This window comes from Ctenocephalides felis, unplaced genomic scaffold, assembly GCF_003426905.1.
Source record: "Ctenocephalides felis isolate EL2017-DRISC unplaced genomic scaffold, ASM342690v1 CF-g0.4_SCAFFOLD_01604, whole genome shotgun sequence".
Lineage (NCBI taxonomy): Eukaryota > Metazoa > Arthropoda > Insecta > Siphonaptera > Pulicidae > Ctenocephalides > Ctenocephalides felis.
Genome location: NW_020537758.1, coordinates 6744848 through 6772676, shown reverse-complemented (window position 1 = coordinate 6772676; position 27829 = coordinate 6744848). Strand labels below are relative to the sequence as shown.

Here is a 27829-nt window from a genome sequence, read left to right as displayed (position 1 = left end):
AATCCACATATTATGTTTTTCTCCTCTTGCATTTAACAGATGTTTTTATAAATTAATATTATTTTTTACATTTTTATTAAATAACAAAATTTGTAAATTTTATATGTATTTACTAATTACTTTACTTTAGTATCTATTACTGAATTTTTTTTCCAAAAAATGCGTCTAAACTTGATATGTTTTTTTAACTATTTTGCTTATAATTACAAAAAAGAAATGGGTAACAAATGTTTAACAAAATTTTAACCATAAATATAATTTTAAACTTAACAAACAAATTTGTTTTTAAATTTTATTTAAACAATTTTCTTATCTAAGAATTTATATTAAATAAAATATTTTAATACGAGTTCTAAATTTATTATTATTTTATGAGACCCCAAAATTTATTAATTAAAAATATTTTATAAAATTTTAATATTTACACTAAGTTTTTTGCCTGCAATTTTGCAGGATGTCCTAGTTTTATAAATAGTTACAATTTGTTGTAATTATTGGGTTAAAACATGTATTTTTTAAGCTGAAATTTATTAAGCAAAATTATCTTTGAGGCTTTAATAAAATTATTTTTGAAACTATTAAGACTTTATAATATTGTGAAAATTAAAAAGTTTCTTTGGTTAAAATAGTGTTCTAAAATTTTGAAAAATTTTAGAATTGAAAAAAAAGCTGATTTCAATTATTAGATTACTTTTGTATGATGAATATTGTGCTGTGTGTAAAAGTTTGTAAAATATTTTTTAATTTCAAAATCACTGAAAGTATCAAAATTTAAAAAAATACGTTATTTTATAATAAAAATTTGAATTTGCAGATTTTCAAACTTTCTTGATGTTGTAAGACAAAAAATTGCCTGACCTAAACTAGTTTTATAAAAGCCGTCGTCATACAACTTTATAAAAATATATGAAGCTATATAAACTATAAGTAGAGATAATTTATAAAATTTGCTAAATTTTTTTAAAATACAATATATTTATCTTGCAAATAAAGATACAAAATTTCAAAGATATGCAATTTACGTCGCACATACTAGTTTTAGGGAAACGCGTCGTCATAAAACTTCAAAAAACTTCATAAAAATGTTGAAATGTATAAAATAATTACTCAGAAAATAATTGTCTGTAAATTAAAAGATACAACATATCTTGTATAGATAAAAAATAAAAATATCAAACTTTTCTCGTACAAACTAGTTTTATTATAAAACTTCAAAAATTTATAAAAATATAAAACTGTACTATGTATCAAAATTATGAAAGCTTATTTAATCTCTTTCAAATACAATAAGTTTATCTTGCAAGATAAAAAGATACAAAATACCAAATATATCGTCGCATCGCACAAACTAGGTGTACGAGAGCGCGTTGTTATAAAACCCCTAAAAACTTTATAAATATGTATAAAACTGTACTGATATAATTGAAAATTATAAAAGCTTATGTAATTCTCTAAATATCTTCCAAATACAATAAGTTTATCTCGTATAGATAAAAAGATAAAAATATCCAAACTAATTCAATTTGGATCGCATATACTTTGTTGCCAGGTATGCGCAAATATAAAATTCAAAAAACTTTATAAAAATGTGTAAAACGGTACTTAGGTACCCAAAAATTAAGAAAGATTATATAATTCTCTAAATATCTTCCTAAGATACAATATGTTTATCTTGTATAGATAAAAAGATAAAATTATTCAAGCAAATCCAATTTGAATCGCATATACTCTGTTGCCAGGTACGCGCAATTATATTTTTCAAAAATGTATTTAAAAATGTATAAAACTAGTTAAAACTTTTTAGAAATTAATAAATATTATAAAATTTCCTTAAAATCTCTCAAAGATACCATAAGTGTATCTTCAACCGTTACAAAGATATAAAGCCTCAAAGATAAAATTTGCTTACATCCTTCTTATGCGTCCAAATATACAATTATTACCAAAGTCTTCCCTAACCTCAATTTTTTCCTTTTCCCTTCAAAATCTTGATCCCCCAGGTTGCCAATTGCACGAGGCCCTTTGACGTCACAAATAGAACTCCGGACTATTATGTCCCGCATTCGCTCCGGGCATACCCCCTGCAGTTTCCTCGTTGGATGCTGCCAATCTCAAATTGGACGCCACTGTGTTCTGTTGCTGTTGCCTAAAAAGCTGCAACCTCTGCTTCAATCGATCGCATTCCTCCGAAACCCTTGCTAATTCATTCCTGACCCTTTGCAAATCGTTGTATAAAGTTCTGTTTGTGGTCTCCAAATCGTGTCTTTGTTGAAGGCGTTTGCTGCGGCAATTTTGGGCGTATCCACGATTTTTTAGGGTACGTCGTTTTGTTTTAGGCGAACGATTTCTTCACGTGGACAACCGTGGAGACGTTTGTTGAGTTCCCGGACTGACAAGGACATTAAAAGTTCGTCGTTTAAGGTGTCTTCTGTAGAGCAAGTTGAGTACCCGGAGCTTTGCTGGTTGCATCTGGGACTTAAGCCACTTTGAACACTGCACACGGATTGTGGACGCATCTGGTTGTGCCCAATGTGACTCGGCACTATGTTCGAACCTTGGTACGGATCCAAAATCGGTGACTGCACCCCAAAGTTACCATAGTCCCTCCTATGCTCCGTCCACTGCGGCCCTAAGGGTCTCAAATCCAAAGGCTGCTGTATCAACTCATTCCTATTAGGATACGGCAAATACCAAGTCCCTTCCGTATCCAACGAGTACCTTTCCGGAGGAGTCTCCGGAGGCGTAGAAGGATCATTAGCCAAAGCCATATTCAACAAAACAGGCTGGGATAAATTCTGATTCTGATACTGGTGACTCCATGCCCAAGGGCGACCACCATTTTTCTGGTCAGTGACTTCTCTTTTGACATTCTCAGATGGTTCTAAATGATCCAGAACAAATTCGTGCACGTATTCATCAGCCAAAGTATCCTCCGGGTTGTTCTGGCTCCCGGAATCGCGCGAGGAAATCGATCCGGGATCTTGAGAAGGATTTGTTGATGGTTGAGGAAGATCTGCCGAAGCTCCTGACCTTGATTGAGATAGATGATGATCCATTTGGGTTGGTGGTAATGTCTGCATGGTTAATAGACACAGGATTTATAGGCTAACATAAGGGATAAGTAAAATTTGTACCAAATTTTGGGCTAAAATACTTCTTTGTCTATACAAAATTTTTGATCCAAAATGGCAACTAACCAATTTTTTGGTCTAACTTTAAGTCCAATAAATTTCACTTGACACCAATTGCCAAATTTGGATTAACCAATACACTTTTTGTCCAATCACAATCTAGTTGACACCAATTTTTAACACCAGAATTGATAGTTAATTTAAATCTGCAACTCCACTAAAATTTTAAATACAAATTTTTCCTATAAATATTGTCACACACATAACTAATTTTTAACCAACCTTTTATGTATGTTTTGTTACTAATTTTAGTTCAGATTTTAAACTAATTTTAGTTCATTTAACTTTTTAAACAGTTTTAGTTTGTCACACAACTATATTTTAAGTGCAACCATTGCATTAGTAAAGATACACCCATTGTTACTAAATTTAGTAAACTCTTCAGTTCAGTTAATTAGACATCAAAATAGTTTTTAGTTTTAAAAAATCCAATTATGCATAAACTATTCACTAATAGTTTAAAAAACTATTATTTTGGGAATATACACTATTCACTCATAGTATACAAAATTGTTATAAACAATGCCTAGAACTTGTTACTATTTTTATTTGGTAAAAGCAAACTATGTGGTTTACACTATAAATTATTTACTAATAGTTAACACCTTTTTACTAAAAATAGTTTATGAACCTTTAAAATGTTTATGAATAATTGTCAGAAATTCTAATGAATTTATTCACTACTAGTATAGTAATGATAAACATGATTAGTTTAAACTATGAAATACTAACTAATAGTTTAAGTAATTTATTACACTCACTTGTATATATAAATATTGTTTATAAACTAGAAACTGTATTTGTTACTATTTTTTATTTTTAAATGCCAATCTGGACCTTTAAACTATAAATTAGTCACAAATAGTTTAAACAACCAATCACATGTAGAATTCATAAACACTTGTAAATAGTTTCTTTTGGTAAATTTAATCACTAAAAACTTGCAACACACTAGTCACTAATAGTTCAATCACAAATAATTTAGTGTTATAGGTATTGTTTTTTACTATTAGTTAAAACAGTTTATACACTTATTTGTCGACAAAAATTAATGTTAAAAATGTTTTTCATATAAATGTCTGCAAAAAAGGCTCCACAGTAATGTTTATATTATTTAGTGACACTATTAATCAATAAAAATAATTTTATAACAAATTAATCACTAATAGTTTAATCACAAATAGTATAAATATTTATTTTAAAAATAGATAGTTAATTAAACACATTATTTATGTTTTGGAGGAGAAGTCTTCACTTTATACAGTTTTTTTTGTAAGTTTAATCACAAATAGTTTAAAAACACTTAATTTAGTGATATAAATATTATTTCTACTATTAGTTAAAATAGTTTTTTAGGAATGTCTGTAAATAAAGTCTATCTTGCAAAGTTTATAATTGTTACGTAATTTTTAGTGGTAACTGTAATCACTAAAAATAGTTTTGTAACTAATTAGTCACTAATAGTTTAATCACAAGTGATAAAAATATTACCTTCACTATGATTAAACACAAATATTTTTGTTAAAGGAGAAGTCTCCACTTCGTTTTTTGGTAATTTTAATCACTAATAGTTTAAACACACTTAATTTAGTGATATAAATAATATTTTTACTATTAGTCAAAACAGTTTTTTTAGGAATATTTGCAAATAAAGTGTGCCTTGCAAAGTTTATAATATTTAAGTGACTTTTATTGCTTTTATCACTAAAGATAACACAATTGATCACTAATAGTATAATCACAAGTGATAATTAGATAGACATATTTATGTTTTAAAGGAGAAGTCTTCTCTTGCTGTTTTTTTTGTAAATTTTGATCTTTTAATATAAATATTATTTTTACTTTTAGTTAAAATAGTGTTTTAGGAATGTCTGCAAATAAAGTTTGTCCTGCAAAGTTAATAATATTCAGATGGTTTTTGTTATTTAATCACTAATAGTTTAATCACAAGTGATATAAATATTATTTGCACTATAAGTTATAATAGTGTATATACTTTTTTATCACTAAATGTGTATAGTTAATTTATATTTTGAAGGAGAAATCTCCACTTTAAATTTAAACACAATTTAGTGATATAAATATTATTTTACTATAATAGTTTATAGCTACAAGTTATTTGTCAACACTGATGTTTTCACACAAATATTTATTTTTAATAACGTTGCAAACAAAGTCTACACATTAGTGATAATTTTCACTTATCACTAATAATTTGAGCACAAATAATATTTTTATTTTAACTATTAGTTTAGACACTATTTTTCAAATCCAAACATATACTTTATAACCAAACACAAATATTTAAAACCAATTTTTGTTTACACGTCTACACCGAGAACTCTTGCATAAATCCACTCTCCAAACCCGGATTTTTTCGCCAATTTTTTTTTAAATTTGTTTATAAATCTGTCATCTATTTTTGAATTTATCAATCTATCAATCTATCAATCTATCAATTCATCGATCTATCGATCTATCGACATGTTTTCGCCTCAAAATCCGCGAGAGGAATGAAACAGATCTAGTAGTGATATCGTATCTTATGTCCGGATTTTTGATAAAAGCGGGGATAGATCTGTTTCCGGGTGGAGCCACGATTTTGGGGCGTGGTTTTGGGGAAACTCGATTTGTTATTGGTGCCCCCAAGTAATTGAAACAGCCCCCAAGGGGAGCGATTGGTTGGGGAAAAGTATATCGATGGTGAAGTATATACAAATGTAGTTATATGTAGATATGTAGGTATATATATATATATATATATATATATATATATATATAAATATATATATATATATATATATATATATATATATATATATATATATATCCACGCAAAATTTTTAAAGCCCAAAATATTTTTTAAAATTACTTAATTTTTTTAACTAAAATTTAGTCTTTGTTGTTTCATTAAAATCCATCTGATCAAAATTCGATTCTAATTTTATTTGGTTTGTTCAATTTTGTGACTGTAATTTTTCAGCCACAATTTGTTGCAAATATTATAATATGCAACATTTAATATGCCATTTTTAGCCTATCAGCCAATATGTAACATGAATTTCCAGTTTACATTTTTCAAAAATATTTAACTTTCTTACTTAAAATTTATTATTATTTTCAAATTTGAAATATATAAATTTATATTTATATTAATTCATGTAAAAATATATATACTAGCATGCCCGACCACGCTCTGCTGTGGCTTTTACTAAAATTCAACGAATTAAAATTTGAATGATTTTAATTTAATTTTCAAATTTGAGATTGTAATTTTTCTTCAAAAATATATAACTTAACATCAAAATATATAATTTAAATTTCTTGTTTAAATTTTTCAAAAATGTTTTACTTTTTTTAACTACTTTTTATTCATAACTTTTACTATTTAAATTTAGTTGAAAAATGTAATTTTACTGTATTAATGTTGATATAAATGAATGAAATGAATTAAAAATATTATTTTGAAATATTTTAGCTCATCAGCCTCTTGGCAACTTGCAAATACTTTGAATATTTTAAAATTTAACTCGCATTTATTCTTTATTTGAATTTCTTTGAAAAATTTCATCAAAATAAATTACGTTTTTTAACCCAAAATGTTTTTTTACACAAGTTTTTTTGATATACAATTTATGTGCATAAGCCTCTTGGCAAGTTGCTATACTTTATTTGGTGTGCCAATTTTAAATATATAGAAATTATTAACAAAACTTAAAAAACGATATATTATTTCTTGTGTTTATGAAAATTTTTTAGTAAATTTAATTTAATTATTCAAACAGAAGTTATAGTAATAATTTCTTTAAACAGTTTTGGAACAAAATAACTACCACTTTCACATTTATATGAAAATAAACATATTATGTACTCGTAGAGCTTTTATAACATTCATATTACAAAAAGCTCAACATCATTCATACACAATATTACTATATAATATTCTATTTATATATTAATAATGATGACTTCATTATAAATTGTATACGAATCAACAAAAAAATTTCTAGGAGCTTTTAAAAGCTTGTACAAGATCGCTCCACCGTAAGCGAGCTTTTGTGGGAAAAAAAGTTTTAGATGAAAATGTTGTTATTAAATAAAATGTTATATTGAAAATGAATACTTTACATTGAATGATGATAGATTTAGAAGTTATTTTATGAAATAATTTAGATGTGCATAGAAAAATACAGAATTTTTTTCAAATAAGTATATGTAAAAATACATAAGAAATTTAACTTGCAAATTTTTTGTTTTTTCGAAATAATTTGAAATCACTGAGACCAAATTTGATATCTTTTAATGATTTAATCATTTTTTTCTCAAAAAACGGTTGTACACATATTTACATTAGTGATAGAACTTATGGACTTATAGCGTTACATAGTGATAGAATTCACGGCCTTGTCGAATATGTTTAAATATGTTTAAATATATAATGGCCTAAGGAAAGTGATTTAAATATAAACATTTATTAAATTATGAAATAATCACAGAACTTAAAGCTCTCCACATAATTTTTATCGTACGTTTTTAGAGTCCACGTCTCTGAGCCGCACAGAGCTAAATGTGTACTAGTATATATATATATATATATATATATATATATATATATATATATATTCGTGTACATTTCGGTCTGTGGGGTATTTTATAGCTGACGTAGTCGAAAAACGCAAACTGGGCTAACTGGGAAAATGGGGAGAATTGTTTGCTCATATCCGTTCGATATGAACTCTCTGATGGAACACTTCATAACACTTAATTTAATATTAGACACTTGAAAATTTATGCTAATTTATATATATATATATATATATATATATATATATATATATATGTATATATATTTAGTCCTTAATTAATTTTTAAAATTCCTAATAAATCAATTAATCATCAATACTATTCATATAAACTTTTTGCAAAAAATATTGTACTACCATTTTTTAAATGATTCTTTCAACCATGCTTCAACCAATAAGTAGGCTATTATCCAAATAGTCATAAAACCAAATGAAAATTTAGTTTACATATTTTTTTTCTGAAAATTTCTTTTACTTTTAAGTTTTTTGAACTCAATCTCTCTCCCACGTGTCAGCACGGATGTAAATTCTAATCTAATCGCAAAAAAGGGTGAACGATCGATTAATTATCGGAATTATTTGAATAAAAATCGACAAACCAATAGTTTTGATCATAATTTACGATAAAACGACTTATTGCGAAATTTTAGCGATTGATAAAATAGAATTTGTTGCAAATGTTGCACATTTTTAGGTCGGCATGTCAAACTGTACTGGGAAACAGACGTGTAATTAATTCATATAATTATGTATATGTATGTATATATATATATATATATATATATATATATATATATATAGTTTCGCAAGATATGATGCGATTAATGTCATTGCACTATTTATGGGTATAAATCGAAATACAAGTTTTTGCAGTGCAAGCAAAAATTTTAACGCAATACTTTTTGTCGATAATATAATTATAAAAAACTCTTTAAACTACTGATTCTAATTTCCAAAAGTAGCTTAATATTATTTTTAATTTACAAAATTTTGATAATTCAAATTTTGCAATATTTGAATTAGTTATGTGCAATGTTGCGGAAAAAGTCTTGGTTCAAATTCTACGCATTTAAATTTTTTACAATTTGTTTTAATATAAAAAATGAATAGTAAACACAAAATATGTTTTTAAATAATACAATTTTAATAATAATGTAATAATATGTATAATAAATAATAAAAACTTTTTAAGTTTGGCAATTTTTTTTTCAAGTAAACAGTTTTATGCAAAAAACTTTTGTTAACAAATTTTAACAAATTACTCAATTTATTTATAATTCTAAATATACATTTTTCTGTAATGTTTTATAAATTTTTCATCAAAAATTCAGCCTTAGGTAATTGAAAACAATTTTTTCCAAAAAAACAGTTAAAAAATTCTTGCAAATCAATTATGTAAAAAAATAATACACGTTAGTATATATTACATTCATGAAAAAAATTATTACAAAACTTTCAAAAATTGTTTATTTTAGCTCAATATTCGTTCTAAATAAAATAAAAATATTTTCAAGATTTTTTACTATTTGAATTCGTGATGTGAAATTTTATTTGAAAAGTCTTGCATAATTTTCAATATATTTAATAAAATTGAAATATGAGTAATGTATATATTGAATAAAAACAAAATCAAACATGAAGTAATATATTGTAAAAATTTTCTCTGAAAATTATGAATTCCTCTATGAAATTTATTTTATAATTTCAAGATGCAGCTTTTCTGAAGATTGAACATATCTAGTTTTGAAACGTTGATAAAAAATATTTAATTTAGTATGCCTATTAATTGTTGTTAATTACTGTGTAATTATTATTGTGCATTTTTATTGAAATAAATATCCAAATAAAATATAAGCAAAATTGAATAAAAAAAATGTTGTTTTTTTAGAAAGATATTGGCCAATTTCTAGAGAGATCAGAATTTCTACAAAATTTTACTTAGAATAATTCAATAAGATATTTATTTATAGATATTAAATATTTATTTATTTATTTATTTTACAAGCCGTCGATATAATAATATTATAATAAGGCTCAAGTCAATATTTTGCAGATTTAATATAATTTAATTAACTATTAACTATTTTATTACTCATTTATTTATTGTTTAATTTATTTACTATAAACTTATTTATATTTAGTTAATTTTAATTATTTTTAAATATAACTAGTTTCTTTGTTGCAAGTATTTTTTAAAAATTTAATAATAATTTTAATAAGCTTTATAATACTTTTATGCTATAATTATTTTATTTAACAAATTTTAGGTTATTTTATGATATTTTAACAAATTTAAGTGACGTATATTACTATTATTATTATTAAATGTAATTACAAAAGAAATTTGTAATTACAGGGCAATTGTTAGACAAATTATGACAACATTTTGGTAGTATGGACAAATACTTCGTTTATAAATAGTAGCGAACTTGAAATTATCTATTCTCATTTTTAGTACTTAAATAATTAATATAGATAAAAGTATATATATACATATATATATATATGTATATAATTATAATTGTATATTATTTCGGTGTCATATTAGCTTTGGAGTGAAGCAACTGCGTTATCCTAAGGAAGGTGTTGTATTACAAAAACGAAACGTTGTGCTTGTCTAAGCAAAATCCCACACTCCATACAGAAAAGTTTATGACCTTCATCGGTGTCGGAGCACTTATATAAAAATAATTATAATTATATATACATATATATATATATATATATATTTTAGGGTGGTCCTTGATATAGATATTTTCGAATTTCCTTGCTCCCAAAAACTCAAATGGTTCCAAGTTGATAAAAAACAATTCTCTGAAAGCTTTAGTTCTTAATATTAACGTTTAGATAGAGCGCTATTCAATCAAAGTTTTGTATGGAAACAGCATAAAAAAATTTCAAAAACTTTGCAGAGCGTCGAATTTCCAATAAAAAATTTCTAGCCATTTCTAGTAGAGAATCTGCATTCATTTTTTTCCCTATATTATAAAAGTAAGTGTTGCATGAGAAAGCCATTGTATCGTTTAAAAATACATATTCATGGACTTTGGTTTTAAAATTCATTAATTTAGAACCTTTATGTACAATATTTTAAAATATGACATAATACAAATGTACGTCGAAACGTTTAATAAAATAACAATTATATCAAATGTATATCGATAATCCGGTAAGATTATATTTTTGTTATCTTTATCATTTTTTGTAAGTATTCAACGTGATTATTTATTCACATATCAAAATGATTTTATATAATGAATATAAAAGTCTTAAATGAATAAAACAAATGATATGAATCTAAAAGATTTAATAGTTGTTCCATCTATGTTTCACGCTTTAGCAAAGACTTGTACTATTGCATGAGCAATAGAGTCGTTAGTAAACTGTAATATTTTCAACTAGAGTTCAAAACATTTTGTGTAAAAAATAAAATCAAGCAGAGTGCTCTAAAATTTAACAGAGACTTCTAAAAATGAACAGAGATTTTTAAAATTAGACAAAGACTTTTAAAATTGAACTGAGTTCTCAAAAAACAATTTTTTTGCTAAAACAGAGTTCTAAAATTAAAATTTTAAAGATGTTTAAAATCAAAAAGACCTCTCTAAAATCTAATAAATCCAATGAAATCAAAGACACCATTCGAAAATTTATTAAGGCATATAATGTCAAATAGGATTCAATAAACAGAATTCTCTAAAATTGAACAGAGTGCTCCAAAATAGCACAAAGTGCTCCAAAACTGAAAAACTCAAACAAAGTGCAATAAAATCAAACAGAGTGCTCTAAAATTGAACAGGGACATTTAAAATTAAACAAAAAAACTAAAATCTAACAAGAGTCTTCTGAATTCAAACAGACTTCTCAAATGGGGCAAACTCCTCTAGAATCAAACACAGGTCTCCTTTAAAATTAAACAGAGTGTTCTAAAATGCAACAGAGTGCTCTAAAATCAAACAGACACTTCTAAAATCAAGCAGATAGTTCTAAAATCAAACAAATACCTATAAAATCAAACAGAATTTTCTAAAATTAAACAGAGGCTTCCAAAACCTAACGGAACCTTCGAAAATCACACAGAGCCTCCCAGAATTAAACGGATCTTCCTAGAAATCGAACATGCCTTTCTGAAATCGAACAAGTTCTTCAAAAATTGATTAGAAATTGAAATGAAATGAAATTTTGCATAGCCTCCGAAAATCGTACATAGTCTCCTAAAACTCATACTTAGCCTTCTAAAAACCTAACATAACCTCCTAAAATTGTACATAGCCTATTAAAAATCGTACATAGCTTCCTAAAAATCGTACTTAGTCTCCAAAAATCGTACTTAGTCTCCTAAGATCGTACATAACGTTCAAAAAATCGCACATAGCCTCCTAAAACCAAGCAGAGTATTTCAAATTCGACAAATTCAAACACTTCACATAATTTGTAACTTTCATTATATTTTTACAATAATATATACAAACCGATATAAACTTTACAAAAGTATCGCAACAAATATTAAACTAATAATTTCATAATTTAATACAAAACTTAACAACTAAGAAAAACAAACAAACGACTAGTTTAATATTTTGATATGACAATGATAAATGATTAAGTATATCAATAATTTGGACCTAGCTTTATAATTTAATATATACAAAAATAATTTTAATGGAATGCAAATGGATTTTCTTTATTTTTTCCTATCAATGACTCGTTCCGTTGACCAATGTGTCGCCGTAATGAGTTATCATATAGTCGTGGTAGTACATCATTATGGCCAAAGGTTGGCCCAGGATTATGGAGGACCATACCACGATGTTTCCCCATCTTGGCCCGACGTTTATTTCCATAAATCGAGATATGAATGATAAAGGAATTTGTGCCATCATTCCGGTGAATGCCCAAATTTGGAAGGTTTTTAGGGGTACGCTCACCTGGAAAAAAAAGGGATGAATAAATATATTTTGTATTAGATTTATATACATCCATCACCATAAGTAAATGTCTCATTATGTGATATATCATATCCTTAAATTTATTTATATATTCATAATTTTTAACTTCCCGTAGGGCAGTTATAGTAATGGGCAGAAAATCGAAAATGAAAATTATTGCGTTTCTCGACGTTTTGAAGGTATCTGAACATTTTTAAGGCATACCTCAGAAACTAAATGGACTAAATTGAACTAAATGGAAGTGTGTGTGTGTGTGTGTGTGTGTGGAGACAATTATTAATCGACGATTTCGGGCGCACAGATCAACCGGTTTGAATGATTCATTTACCATTCGATCCCTATCGATATGGAGATGTGCTGATTAGTTTTTGGCAAAGGCAGGTCCAGCCGTTACAGAGATACGGAGCAAAGAGTGCAGAAAATAAAAATAGAATTTTTGAGAGAACGGATCATCCAAAATAAAAAGGGACTCTACTGACGAGCAAACTTGATTTTGATTTAAGATCTAACTAGTGGGGTGGGTGGCATCGTGCCTTAAGACAAATTGCTGGAACTTCCCGTACCGTAACGAAATGTTCGAGGAATACTGAATGTTTTCAAATAGATTATTATAAATATTGTAACATTGTCTAATATTTATAAGAATTATATAAACTGAATTGCAAAGTTGAAATTATTTGTTTCAACAAAAAACTAAAAAAAAAAAAAAAAAAAATGGAACAAAATTTTTTTTTTTCCAAAATCAATTATTTTGTTAAGACAAGCAGAAAGTTTTTTGAATCATTCAAATCGGACGCTTAGTTCTCTCAAAAACTGCCATTTTTTACATATTTAGCTCCGTATCTTTGAAATGGCCGGGCCTGCCTTTGCCAAAAACTAATAAACACTTCTTCCAATCATTACTAATTGAATGTTTTTTAGATCATTCAAATCGGATACTCCGTTCTCTCAAAAATTCGATTTCTATTTTCCGCACTCTTTGCTCCGTATCTCCGAAACGGCTGGACCTGCGTTTGCCAAAATATAATCAGCTCTTTTCCATATCAATAGGAATCGAATGTTTTTTGAACCATTCAAATCGGTTGATCCGTGCGCCCTAAAACGTGACTGGAAATTTGTATCCACACATACATACACACACACACACATACACACACACACACACACACACATCCATTTTTTCTGAGGTATGCCAAAATGTTCAGAAACCTTCAAAACGTCGAGAAATGTAAAAATTTTCAATTCCGATTTTCGGCCCATTACAATAACTTACCCTACGGGAAGTTAAAAAGGGACTCTACTGACGAGCAAACTTTAATTTTGATTTGAATCTTAAAAAGGAACTCTACGAACAGCGAATTAGATTTTAAACTAAAAGACAAAAAAAGAACTCTACTGACGAGCAAAATAAATTTTAAACTAAAAATTAAAAAAGAACTCTACTGACAAACAAATTAAATTTTAAACTGAAAGATATAAAAAGGACTCTACTGATGAGTAAACAAATTTTAAACTAAAATATATAAAAGGGATTCTACTGACGAGCAAATTAAATTTTAAACAGGAAGATGAAAAAGGGATTTTACTGACGAGCAAATTAAATTTTAAACAGGAAGATGAAAAAGGGACTCCACTGACGAGCAAATTAAATTTTAAACAGGAAGATGCAAAAGCGACTCTACTGACGAGCAAATTAAATTTTAAACAGGGAGATGAAAAAGGGACATTACTGACGAGCAAATTAAATTTTAATCTGAAAAATCAAAAGGGGGCTCTACTGACGAGCAAATTAAATTTCAAACTACAAGATAAACAAAACGAGCGAACATGATTTTGATATAAAATGTAAAAAAAAGACTTTACTGACGAGCAAACTTGACGTGAAGAATTGATGGAGAAAAGTGAATTTTTCAATAGAAAACTTATGGAGAAACAGTCAACTTTCCAATGGAAAATTGATTGAGAAACAGTCAATTTATTGGTGGGAAGGAAACCGATGAAGAAGCAGAAAACTTTCTGTAGGAGAAACAGAAACTTTCTGTAGTAGAAACAAAACAATCTGTAGGAAAAACAGAAAAGTTAGTGTATGAGGATAAGACAATATTCAGATCAAACACGCCAAGATTCAGTTTGTAATATTATTAAGTTTCTAGCTTCCACCACTTCCTGGTAAAAAAATAATAATAAATAGATTTTGTCCAAGCAAAAGCCAATTTATATGAATAATTTGAAACTATTGGATATGATATTATCGATGCAACACATACAATGATGATGGATGTTGATAATAAATACTTATGCATGCATCTACTTACTGCGTTAGAATTAATGAAAAAGCACATTTGTTAAAGCACTAATAAATATTATAAACTAAAGTTGAATGAGCAATGAACACACCACTACACTACATGTGTAAAAACACTTTTGGAAATATTTTGGATGATACGATGTACTCAAAAATAATAAAATAACATGCAAAGCCATTGCGAAAATAAATGAAAATAAAAATAAATAAAATTACTTACCAAGTACTCGTGTAACAATGCACTTATCAAAAAGACAACAATGCCTGCCGTGAACTTTCCACAACCAAACTCGACTATTGGAATGTATAAATGTCTTACACACCTAAAAATAAAATGAATAAAATTTTTTATTTTACGTTTCAAAACTGCGGAAGTAGTTTTTATTGAATTTTGACTGATTTCACCTACATATATTGAATCACAGTCTATACAATTGATTCAAAGTGATAAAACAGATTTCTTAGAAAGAATTATTGGTAAAAAGGTTGGCACACAAGTCTTTATTAAATTTAATGGAATCTAATTCATTTTATTAGTAATTACATAAAAAATCGAATTTTATTGCATTTTAAAATTATTTATATTGTAATTGGTCTTATATTATTATATTATTTTTTATCATTATATTTTAATATTATGTTTACCATTTATGAACAGGCATATTCCAAGTCCTCCAAAACGTATCAATATTATTAGCATTCCACCAATCAGCATAGAAATTCCTATCAGCAAAATGCAAAAGTTCGCCAATTAAATTTAAAAACGAGTGGAATGTCAAGTAGAAAAAGCACAGCCACATTAGGTGATTTGGAATCTGGACATAAAAAAAATCACCATTTAAAATTAAATTTTAAATTATCTAGTTTAATAAAACACGCTTCTGCGAAACGTCCTTGGTTACTCACAGCCAATTTTAACAAACGTTCTGTAATTTTCGTAATATCCATTGTGGAAAAAGGTGTCAGGGAATTTTTGACAGAAGGTATCATCCATTGTTGAAACAAAGACATTACTACGTGAATTCCGACGACGACTTCGAGTAGACGTTTTAGCAAAAAACGTTTACGAATCCTAAAACAAAATTGCAACAAATAAAAAACTTTTGCTGTAATTAAAAAAAAAATATCTGCTATAATATTTTTAGTTTTATTTTTTTTTACCTAGATGTTCTGGGAAAGTTCAACTCGTAGCACAAAGTTGGTGCAACCAGGAAATAATACAAGTCCTTCAGGCTCAGGTTATCAGGATATTTCACAATACCCTTGGGATCTTTTTCCAACGACTTGGCTGAACCGTTTTTCTCACCTTCATCTACAAAAAAAACATTATTTATTTTATAGCAGTACAAAAATGTCTTGACATTCGGCTTGCGTCGCACTTAGTTTGCTGTAAAAAAATTAATTATGAATATTCCTTTTGACATTCGGTTTGCGCCGCATTTAGTTTCCTATAAATTTCTTTATATTTATTTTTATATCATTTTTGTTACTTACTGAAACTAACAGACAAACTCTGCCTTCTCTGTCTATTTTTTTCCTGTCGAGGCCTCTTCAAGTTTTTTCTGCACCACAAATTTACGTGCACGTAGCTCCACAGTTTGAGAAACAGTATTGCGTACACGAAACAAACTGTGGTTCCTCCGACTAAAAATAAAAAATAAGATTAACACTTTTATTACTCAAACACCAAAATATATCATTGCGTTTATTTAGTATGTTTTATTTCTGTATAGGGTATGCCATCTAACATTTTTCATTTTCATTTTTTCAACGCTCAGCCGAGACTTTTTTTCTTCATTTTTGAATGAAATTATTATAATCATTATTAAATGAATTAATTTCATTATTAACTAAAAGGTTTGTCCAAATAAATAAAGAAATATCAAAAAATATTCAGTAGTTTGTAAAAACAAAATTTATTTGGCGGACCCTATAGTTTAATGAAACAACCTTCAGCAAAACGTCTTTTGATTAAATAAATTTTGCTCATAATATATAATAATAAAAAAAAGAAAAATAAATATTATTACTGAGATTCACATACGTTAGAATCTTTGTAAAAATATAAAATTCTTTCCGTTGTTTATATCCGACTATTATTTATTTTGAAAAATAAATGTCTTTTAAATGAATTTTCTTTGTAATGTAGTATAGTCTAGTTAAAAAAAAATGTATATAAGCATGTAAATGTGCTAATGTGTTCAGAAAAATGTAGTTTTATATATTTTAGGAATTTTTAGAATTAATTTTGAGTTACTAAAGATATTTCTTAAAAATTATGTTCAGATTTACCAATATATACTAGATCACAATTTTAACAATTAATTTTATAAAACTTTTATTATCATTACTGTCTTTTATGATTAGTAGACTAGTAAAATAGTATTAGTGGCATATAAATATATTTTGTTAGTAGTGAGGAAACTTTAGTGTGAATAAATTGGTAGATGGCAGAACGTTTTATTCCGATAGGCTTTGAAGTTAAAAATTATATATGTGGGTTAACTAGTGTTTTTTTTTGTTGTTCAATGGCTAGATTGAGTTTAGTTGTAGAAAGATATTAAACAGAGAATTATCAATATATATATATATATATATATATATATATATATATATATATATTCAATTTTTACTTACATAAACTGAAAGAGTTTCCTTTAATGCTCAAAACAATCACAGGAAGAACGACCAAAGCAAATATGTTACTGACGTGTATGAACATTCCTGTGCCATTATTTATAATTTCCTACAAAAAATAAATTTGTAATAATTTATATATATGTATATATATATATAAAATAAATTAATACTTACAACTGACAGAGCTTTTTCACAAAGCAAACATATCACAACTGGAACGACAGAATCTGAAAAAATAAGTTCATTTATATAATATTTTATTTTATAAATGTATTAAAAAATATATATCTTATTTTATAATATGTTGTATTTGCTTTTATTTCATTTCAGTTATTTTTACTTTCATTTCAGTCTATTTCATTTTATTGATTTTATTTTTTTTACATATTTTATTGTATTTTATATATTCTATGTTATTTTAATATTTTTTTATTGCATTTTGTTTTATTTCATTGTATTTTATTTTATTAATTTTATTATATTAATTGTATTAGTTTCACAATTTATTTTTTTATTTTGATTAAATTCATCAATTTTATTATTTTGTTGGAAATTCTTCCTTTTAGTAATTTTATTGATTCAAGTCATTTTATTAATATTAATAATTTTAATGATCTTAATGATTTTAATGATATTTTTCGCTTAATCTTGTTTTTTTTTGTATTTTATTTAATTCAGCTCTTTTATTTAATTTTCCTATTTAATTTAATTATTTTATTTAATTCTAATTCGTTTATTTAATTTGATTAATTAATTTAATTTATTTTATTTAATTAATTTAATTTCATTTATTTTAACAATTTTAATGATTATAATTAATTTTAATAATTTTAATTGAATTATATTTTTAATATAAATAATTTTAATTGCTATTAACAATCTTAATAAATCAATAATTCAAATTCAATCATTTTAATTATTTCAGTAATTTTAATTATTTTATTTTATTTTATTCTAATAATTTTAATAATTTTAACAATTTTATTCCTTTAACAATTTTAACGATTTTAATAATTTCTATTTATTTTATTCAATAAGTAATATCAATAATTTCAATTATTTCAGTAATTTCAATATCTTGAATAATTTTAACAATTTCAATAACTTTAATAAGTTTGACAATTTCCTTTTTAAAAATTCTAAAAAATTTTAATAAATTTAGTTTTTTCATAATTTTAACAATTTTAAAACATTTATTGAATTTCTTTATTTTATTTAAAAAATTTGTTCTTATTTTATTTATTATTTTATAATGTATTGTTCTTCATTATTTCATACTATTTCATTCTATCTTATTTTATTTGAGTTATTTAATTTTTTTTACTTTATTTATTCTTTGAATTTTAATAATTTTATTATATTGATATCAACTTTTATTCTCTTTATTTAATTCAATTGAATTTAAATTAATTTTATTGTAATTACTTAAAAAAATCAAATTTTATTGTGTTTTAAAATTATTTATATTGTAATTGGTTTTATATTATTTTATTATTTTTTATTATATTTTATTTATTTTATCAATCTTATAAGTTAATATTTGTACAATCCTAATTAGTTTTAATCTAAACACTTCTTGTATTTTTGATATTTAATTAATAGAAAATATAAAAATTTACATATGCATTTGCCTTGAATTTGTGAAAATTGTTGCATTGAACTTTCCAATGTAACGGATGAATAAATTTAAAAAATATTTATGCAAATCAATATATATATATATATATATATATATATATATTTAATAAATTATATATTTCTATTATTCTACTTACATAAAACTAAAACAATAGATGGATGATCTGCACCTCCTTCATTTCGTCCTGTTAAAACATTAAACCATTGTATGGGATCGATTCGAATACCATATCTGCAAAAAACGCAAAAAATATTGAAAATAATTCCAAAAAACTACCGAAACTATTTTAAATAAATCCTTTGATAATGTAAGAATTTTTAAAAAATATATACACACTAAAAAAATAATATATGTTGATTATAATTTGTGTTTCTAGTTCCACTTACTTGATAACATTTTCTAAGGCCAGTCTCAAACCTCCTATACTAAGTAGCAAAAAACCCCAATTTACGAGCCCTTGAAAATTTCGAAATCCTGATGTCCAGGAAAACAGGGAATCCCTTGGTCGATGACATCTGAAAAAAAAAAATAAAAGTCAATTATAAACTATTATATTATTATAAAAAATATGTAACATTTGAGCTAGTAGGTAAAGGTTCTAGGAGCTATGGATTTTATTTTTATATATTTATTTTTAGATATAATTGAATTTATTTTCAGCACTATATTTTCATACGGTTACACAATGATGTACGATTAATCGAACGATGAAATGCAACTTTTGATATACAAGGTCGACTTATCTGTAAAAACATCAACAACAATTACTATGAGAAATTTCACGTAGTTGAAGTAGTCAAGGCGATATATATATATATATATATATATATATATATATATATATTTGTTAAAATTAAATTACTCATTAAAATCTAATAAGACTAGTCTAATTTACAACATTTCAACAGAAATTATTTAGAATCATACAAAATGCAAAACAAATTTATTTATTTTAAATGCGTTTTTTAAAAAAAGATCAATTCTCAAATTTGCATATGAAGTCCGATTCAATTGCTTCTATTTTGATTGAGTATAACCGAACAAGTATATTTTAATTTGTATTGAAAAATATATATGAAATTGGAAAATTTGTTAAAGATATTATAAAATGTTACTAGATAATTATTATATTTTATTAACATATTTTTTTTTTTAAAAAAAACTCACATCTATTAGAAACTACAAACTAAATTATTATTTAAACTTAAATTATTATTTTTTATCCATTAGATAAAAAATAATAATTTAATGACTAACAAAGTTTCATCGTTTTCTAATGAGAATATTGTATAATGTTGATAATTATAAAAAAATATATATAAAATTTTTTTTATATCTGTTACAATGTGCAAAATTTTATTTTCGTCAACTTTCTAATTCTAATTAGTATTTTATTGGAATGACGAATCTTTTGAGATCAAAGTACAATTGAAGTGATCTCATTAAAAAAAAACGTCTGAATCACATTTAAGTGGAAATATAAATTAATTCTTTACATAAAAAATACATATAACCATACACTAAAATTCTTGCGCCAAAATTTTAATTTATTAAAACAAAATTCATTTTATCAGCAAAACTATTGACAAACAATTTTATAAATCTGAGATTGACGAACAAAATATATATCAAACAAAAATTAATTTTTGATTGAATTTCATTTACTATTTTAATGAGACTAATTAGACAAATGAAAACAAGTTTGTAAAAAATTCAAACAATGCAAATTCGAAAATTACGATCGGTACATTTAAATTCATGCATGAATCTAATTAGTTATTTTAATTGATAATGAATTATGCAGAATATTTGCATATGCAATAAATATATAAATACAAAATATGTAATTAAGATTCATTTGCATATTTTTTATGTTGTTACGATAATTATTGTTAACATTTGTTTGGAATAAATTGAATTCGAAAATAAGTTGATAATTTGAAATATATGAATACTTGAAATAGTTTTATTTTATCAGAATAGCCAACTTTTTTTAGAATATTATATCAAACTAATTGCAGTTTAATATAATATTTCAAACAATGATGTAATAAACTGATTTCAAATTATCGAAACTTAATATAAAGTAATTTTTCTCAAAAAAATTACATGTAAAAAAACAAGCAAAGGAAAATCTTATTGGAACAGCAAAAATCCAATTAGAAAAATGTGTCTTTCTCAACCTCATTAGATTCTAACTAATTTCGTATTCAAAATGTTATTTTTCACTATCTACACTAAAGTTGGACTTAGTACCGTCAAAATATGTATGTTATTTTTTTGTTATTTTTTATTATTATCAACTTACGGTTTATCAGGCTGGGCCCATCTGACTTTCTGTTCGTTTTTTGTTATCTCTTCGGCCCTGGTTGTACTTTGAGCCCTTCGATATCGGACCACATTTTCCTCTGAACTAACACTTTCGGAAGAAGTCATCTTTTGATAATACTATCACTTGATTATAAAAAAAAATCTCTGAAAAAATAAAGATTAATACAGTTAAAATTTGTATTTATATATATATATATATATATATATATATATATATATATATATAAGGTTGTCAAATATCTCTTCCGCCTTTTTGTATTATAACCAAGAGCAAAAAAGCGGAAGGGAAATATTTGACAAACTAATATATATATAGACGAGTACATATATATTTATTTATATATTTATATATATATACATATAATTCTCGGATTTTTAATAATAAAATTTCAAATTTCATCATCGAACCTTTTTTTTCTTATTTTATTATCTTATTATTTTTTTTTCTTTCAAGAAGGTACTTGTAACGCTAAAGAACTTTTTTTTCTAAAATTAATAGACAATTTACGAGTCCGTGTGTTAATTTCTAACAAATATATTAACAATAGTATTTAGACTGTGACAGTTCCAATTTTGTGAAAAAATTATTGAAAACGATAAAAAATATACTTGCAGACACAGTCTAATTTACATCGTGGCATAATTATATTTGCAAGGGCGTTTAGAATGTCACTTTAAAAATTTCGTGTAAGATATGTTAGGGTCAGAATTTTTTTTTGGAAATGCTATGAGAATAATGAATATTTTTTCAATTTTTTTTATTTATATGAATGCACAATTCTTCTTATCAATAACAATCGGTAATTTTTTTAAAAAAAGTTATACAGCATTTTTGAATTTTGTAAAAAAAAATAGTGAAAAAAATAAAAACAAGCTATCTAATAATAATTTATGTCTAAAAACGTTTAGAATGTGACTTTATCGAGTTTTTTTTTTCAATTCAAAAAACAAAAGGCCGTCTAAGCGCTGCCTAAGTTACAACTTAGTACAAATATATTTGCAAGGTCGTTCAGAATGTGATTTGATTAAGCACTTTCCAATTTTGTGAAAAAATAAATTAAAAAAAATGTCACAGCCTAAGTTAAAACTTAGTAAAAAAAAGTCGCTAGGTCATAGTCTAAGTTACAACCTAGTAAAAAATATATTTGCAAGGCCGTTTAGAATGTGACTTGATTAAACACCTTCCTATTTTGTGAAAGAAAATTATTGAAAAAAATAAATTAAAAAAGATCGTCACATTCAGTAAAAAAAAGTACTAGGTCACAGTCTAAGTTACAACCTAGTACAAATATATTTGCAAGGTCGTTTAGAATGTGACTTGATTAAACACTTCCTATTTTGTGAAAGAAAATTATTGAAAGAAATTAATAAAAAAAGATCGTCACGGTCTAAGTTACAACCCAGTAAATAAAAGTCACTAGGTCACTGTCTAAGTTACAATCTAGTACAAATATATTTGCAAGGTTGCTCAGAATGTGACTTGATTAAACACCTAAATTATTGAAAAAAAAATAAATTAAAAAAGATCGTCACGGTCTATGTTACAACCCGGTTAAAAAAGTCACTAGGTCACAGTCTAAGTTACAACCTAGTACAAATATATTTGCAAGATCGTTCAGAATGTAACTTTACTGGGCGCTTTTACAATTTCGTAATAATAAAAATTAAAAATTAGGCAGTAATTAGGCAGCTTTAACAACAAAAAAATATATTGCAAGAACTATTTTATATTTTTTCATAAATTTTAGACCCGAAAACTAGACTTCTTTTCATAAATTCAGGTAATATGTTGCATTAAGATACATATTTTATATAAGTAAATTATTTAATTGTCTTGATATATACATAGATATATATATATATATATATATATATATATACACATATAATTATATAATTATGCCAAGCTGATGAAATTTCTTAACATATGAACAAAACTTCTAAATATATATATATATATATACATATATATATATATATATATATATATACGTATATATATATATATATATATATAAAATAAATAAAATTTATATATAGAAATTTAAATAAGAGTAATTTAAATAATAATTAAAATAATATATTGAGAATAAAGTATAAATAAATACGAAAAAATCTTTAGCAAGACTAATTCATATTTCATCATAACTTTTCAAACCAAAACTTTTTCTTCAAATAATTAGTATTAAATAGTTTAAAAAACAAATATTTTTTGTTTTAATTATTAACATATCATCCTAATATTAAAATTTAAAAATTATAATAATATTAGGTGCTTCTATTGTAAATAATTTTATAAACGCAGTTTTTTGTTTGTTTATAAAATTAAAAAAATAAACTCAAACTCCAAATATATATGCCTATGTATTATAAAAAAAATTAAAATAAAATCGCACAACAAAACCTATAAATAGATTATTATAAAAAAATAATAAAAATTGCTAATTCGCAGAAGCAATTTACACGTTTTAAAACCAACAAAATTCACAAAAATATTACATAATAAACAACATCAATATATTAATTAAACGATAAAATATTTATCAAGTCGTCGAGATAAATCGCATAAAATCTATTAATAAAAGTATCATAAAATTGCACAATAAAAATCTAAGAACTTTGCACTTCTTCAAAAAAAAAAAAAAGAATACCTTGAAATAATGCATGTACATAATAAATAAGAATATTTGTGAAATAAATTCATTACTATATTTGGTACAAAACAATTTGCAATTATACTAACCTAAAAATCCATGGACGATTCTCCCAACACCTCTAAATTCCCAAATTCAACTACAATTATTTATCTAAATCATATTACACAACACTAATATTAATAATCTTTATCCGTATTAACGACTTGCGATGATAACGTTTTAAATCTATAATACTTGTACAAAAATCTGTTTTAAAAATGTGTGTGCGTTCCACGAAATTGAGGTTATGTCTGACGAAAGTGACAGATCGTACTAAAAGACCATGAGGCAGATGGGACAACATGACAGAGGTGAGTGAATGGAGCGAAGTTGGTGGGGAGAGCGTAGGATTAGATAAATTTAATGGATGGGATAATAAATTTATATATATATATATATATATATATATATATTATTTAGTTTAAAAAATTATAAATCTATTTGAATCGTGGTACAATATTGATTTTTGTGTGAGGACAATATTGGTTCCCTATATTGAACCCATATTGTTTTTTCTAACATTTTCCAATATGAGACCAACATTTACGCCATTTTATTGTATATATATATACATATATATATATATATATATATATATATATATATATATATATATACAGGGCCGGTCCTACCTTGAATGCAATGCATGCAAAAAATGCGGGCGCACGCCTTAGGGGGCGGCAAAACGAGGTTCGGAAATGAAATTTATAATATATTATCTATATATTTTTTAAATATAAAATCTAGAATACTTAATAGATTATAATGAACAGTCCAACTTAACTATGAGATACAGAAGGCATATTCAATTTGCAATGTGATATCAATAGAAACAATTAACCAAATAATAACTCAAATAAATAATTAATAATATTATTAATAAATAATAAATTTGTGAATTATTGTTCTGCTTATTGTTTAATGTACTTTTTAATTTTTTCTCTTCATTTGAAGTTAGCGTGGAATCGAAAAAGAAATTATTTAGTATTCAATCCCGTAAGAGCAAACCTATGTAAGTTTAAATTAATTATTGGGTTTTATTGGAGAAAAAAGGCGAACTGATTTACTGCAATAATACGTATACAAATATAATTTGTTTGTTTCAGTATAGTTGAGGAAATATGTAATTTCTTTGCATCTTTTACTAATCTTTGGACAATACTTTAGAAATAAGTTTAAATTAAGTTTTACTCTACTAAAACAACAATCTGATACTTTGAATCTGATGGGAAAGTAAAGCTGGATACAATTCGGCTCTTACAATACCAATAATTAGAAGTTTACGATGCAATTTTGGATATTGTAAATAGTGAAATAATAAATTAAAATAAAATTTAATTTAAAACTTGAAATTCGAGTGTTATGTTTAAAAATCAAAGACTAGTTTTTTTTGCTCTATTAGCGTGATTTGCTTTATAGAATAAATCGCGGAATAAATAAGTTAAGTGTTTCAAAGCCTAAATATTAATATTACCCATACGTTAAAAAATATTTGATTATGATCAACCCGCGAATCGTCGCGATTTTCTAAATAAATTTAAAATCAATGTATTCTATGCGCTTTTAGATCATATTTAATTTTTTGTATACTAAATCCAGAATGACTGGATTTGAATTATTAATGAAAATTAATTAAAAAACTTAACAGAAATGTTTATATAATTTTAATGAAAAACTGTTAAAACAGTCAAAATTATTGGGGGGGCGGGGCGCTAGAACAAATCTTGCATGAGGGCGCTGAGGACCCCAGGACCGGCCCTGTATATATATATATATATATATATATATATAGGTTTTGCTCGAAATCGATTTAATAAGGTATTCTTGGCAATGTATTTTTTCACGAAAAATATTAAATTGAAAACTTAGCATAATAAAGTTTCGCTATTATTTGATGTAAGGCAAGTTATATCTTTGGGAAAATATTTCTCAAAATACAAAATACAGGTCACAATTCTAGTTTGCCATAATAAGAATAATTCTTATTTATTTATTTAAGATGTAATTTTCGTAATTTATCTTCAAACTTCATTAAAGCAAAGATTTTCTGAAGCTATTTTAAATTATACAAAAATTATAAAAAAATAATCAACATTTAATAAAATTCCTAATGAAGTGTTTTGTTTTTCAGCATCACGTTCTAAGTTTTATTTCTATATTTTATTATGAAATTTTATTAATGTAGAGATTTTTATATTTACATATATATGGTGCTTTACCTTTACCTTTTTTCTACCTATACATGGTGCTTAGACAGAAGACAAAACTTATAGTAATTTTGATTTACAAAATTTACCTATTTGGCTGAAAAATAACTCATAAATTCAATTTTTGTTAAAATCTTATTTTTGTTAGTGAAAAAGTGCTAACGTATATTCAAACATACAGGTAATTAATTCAATTTTATCATTAACCTTTTCTTAAAATTTTCCATAACTTATAAAAAAAATGTTTATCATTTTTAATATCCTGTTATATAATCCACTCATTTATTTTATATCATTTTCATTCTTATTATATTATCATATTTCTGTACATTATTATTTTTTCAATTAATTTATTATTTAAGAAAAATCCATTTTCTTTTCTTAAACATATTGTTTGCTTAAATCTTAACAAGATCATGTTTCTTGACAGATGTCCTGAAGATGGAACGTACTTAGTTCCGAAACGTCGACAGTAAATAAATAGATAAATAAAGAAATAGTTTATTTAAAAAACTTTTTTGTTTTATATATATATATATATATATATATATATATAATCTATTTACAATTTATATTATCTCGGATTTTAAATACTCAAATACATTTTTAATGCGTCACATGTTTAGACTATGAGGAAAAATTGTTATCGAATACATAAATAATAACTGTTAATGTTATCGGTATTATCGATAATTTTATTTGTTATATAAATAGACAGATAATACACTTATCGACAAGTGTATTTGTATATACATATAAAAATCTAATACTTTATTTTAATACATATAAAATTTGCAAGGAAGGGTATTTGTAGTCGTGATTGATGTTTTGATGACAAAATTTCGGGTAAATTGTGATAAATAGTAATTGTTATTAAATATTGTAAATTGTAGTATGAATAATTAAGTAAAAACTAATATAATATAATATTATATTATAAATAAATAATATAATATTATATTTTAATAAAAATTAAAATTTTGAATCTGAAAATGTAAAACAACAAGTTATGAACAATTTTAAGTAAGTTTTTGTACTTGTTGTAGTTTTTACTATGTATTTTTCCAAAACTTCCAAAACATTTTTTTAATTTATACAATTAGAATTTGCATAAAATTTATCACAAATTGGCATTTACAGAATTTTTATATATTTTTTCCCACGAATAGTTTAGTCAAAAAGTGGTGATAGCAAAATTATAGATTCCGGTGATTTTTTTGCGTTTTGTCAAATAATGTAGGAATTTTGTTCTAGACATTTTGATTTGTTTACATTCGTAAAAACTAGATAA

The 27829-nt window shown here is 24.9% G+C and overlaps 2 protein-coding genes and 1 pseudogene across 2 annotated transcripts in view; 1 reads left to right on the top strand and 2 right to left on the bottom strand.

The window, feature by feature from the left end:
- Positions 1–1923: 1923 nt before the first annotated feature.
- LOC113372960 lies at positions 1924–3080 on the bottom strand (annotated as a pseudogene).
- A 9319-nt stretch (positions 3081–12399) lies between these two features.
- On the bottom strand, positions 12400–24605 carry LOC113372371 (diacylglycerol O-acyltransferase 1). The gene is made up of 12 exons (XM_026612691.1): positions 24379–24605; positions 21613–21779; positions 19691–19819; positions 19441–19535; positions 17840–17892; positions 17663–17771; positions 16520–16669; positions 16187–16337; positions 15932–16097; positions 15671–15840; positions 15246–15348; positions 12400–12699 (listed from the first exon to the last, which is right to left on the bottom strand). Exons 2-12 carry the CDS (start codon positions 21738–21740, stop codon positions 12469–12471), a joined length of 1485 nt encoding a protein of 494 aa, XP_026468476.1. The 5' UTR covers positions 21741–21779; positions 24379–24605; the 3' UTR covers positions 12400–12468.
- Positions 24606–24614: 9 nt separating this feature from the next.
- The window catches only part of LOC113372959 (diacylglycerol O-acyltransferase 1-like), a 9667-nt gene continuing 6452 nt past the window's right edge, over positions 24615–27829 (top strand). The window contains exon 1 of the mRNA XM_026613288.1: positions 24615–24642. Coding sequence (XP_026469073.1) covers positions 24615–24642 — 28 coding nt within the window. The remainder of the gene's footprint in view (positions 24643–27829) is intronic.

Coding starts and splice junctions, on each gene's coding strand:
- LOC113372371 (XM_026612691.1), bottom strand. CDS start 21,740: ATGACTTCTTCCGAAAGTGTTAGTTCAGAGGAAAATGTGGTCCGATAT. Junction 15,841..15,931: donor AACGTTTGTTAAAATTGGCT/GTGAGTAACCAA, acceptor TTTTATGTCCAG/ATTCCAAATCACCTAATGTG. Junction 15,349..15,670: donor AATATGCCTGTTCATAAATG/GTAAACATAATA, acceptor TTTTATTTTTAG/GTGTGTAAGACATTTATACA.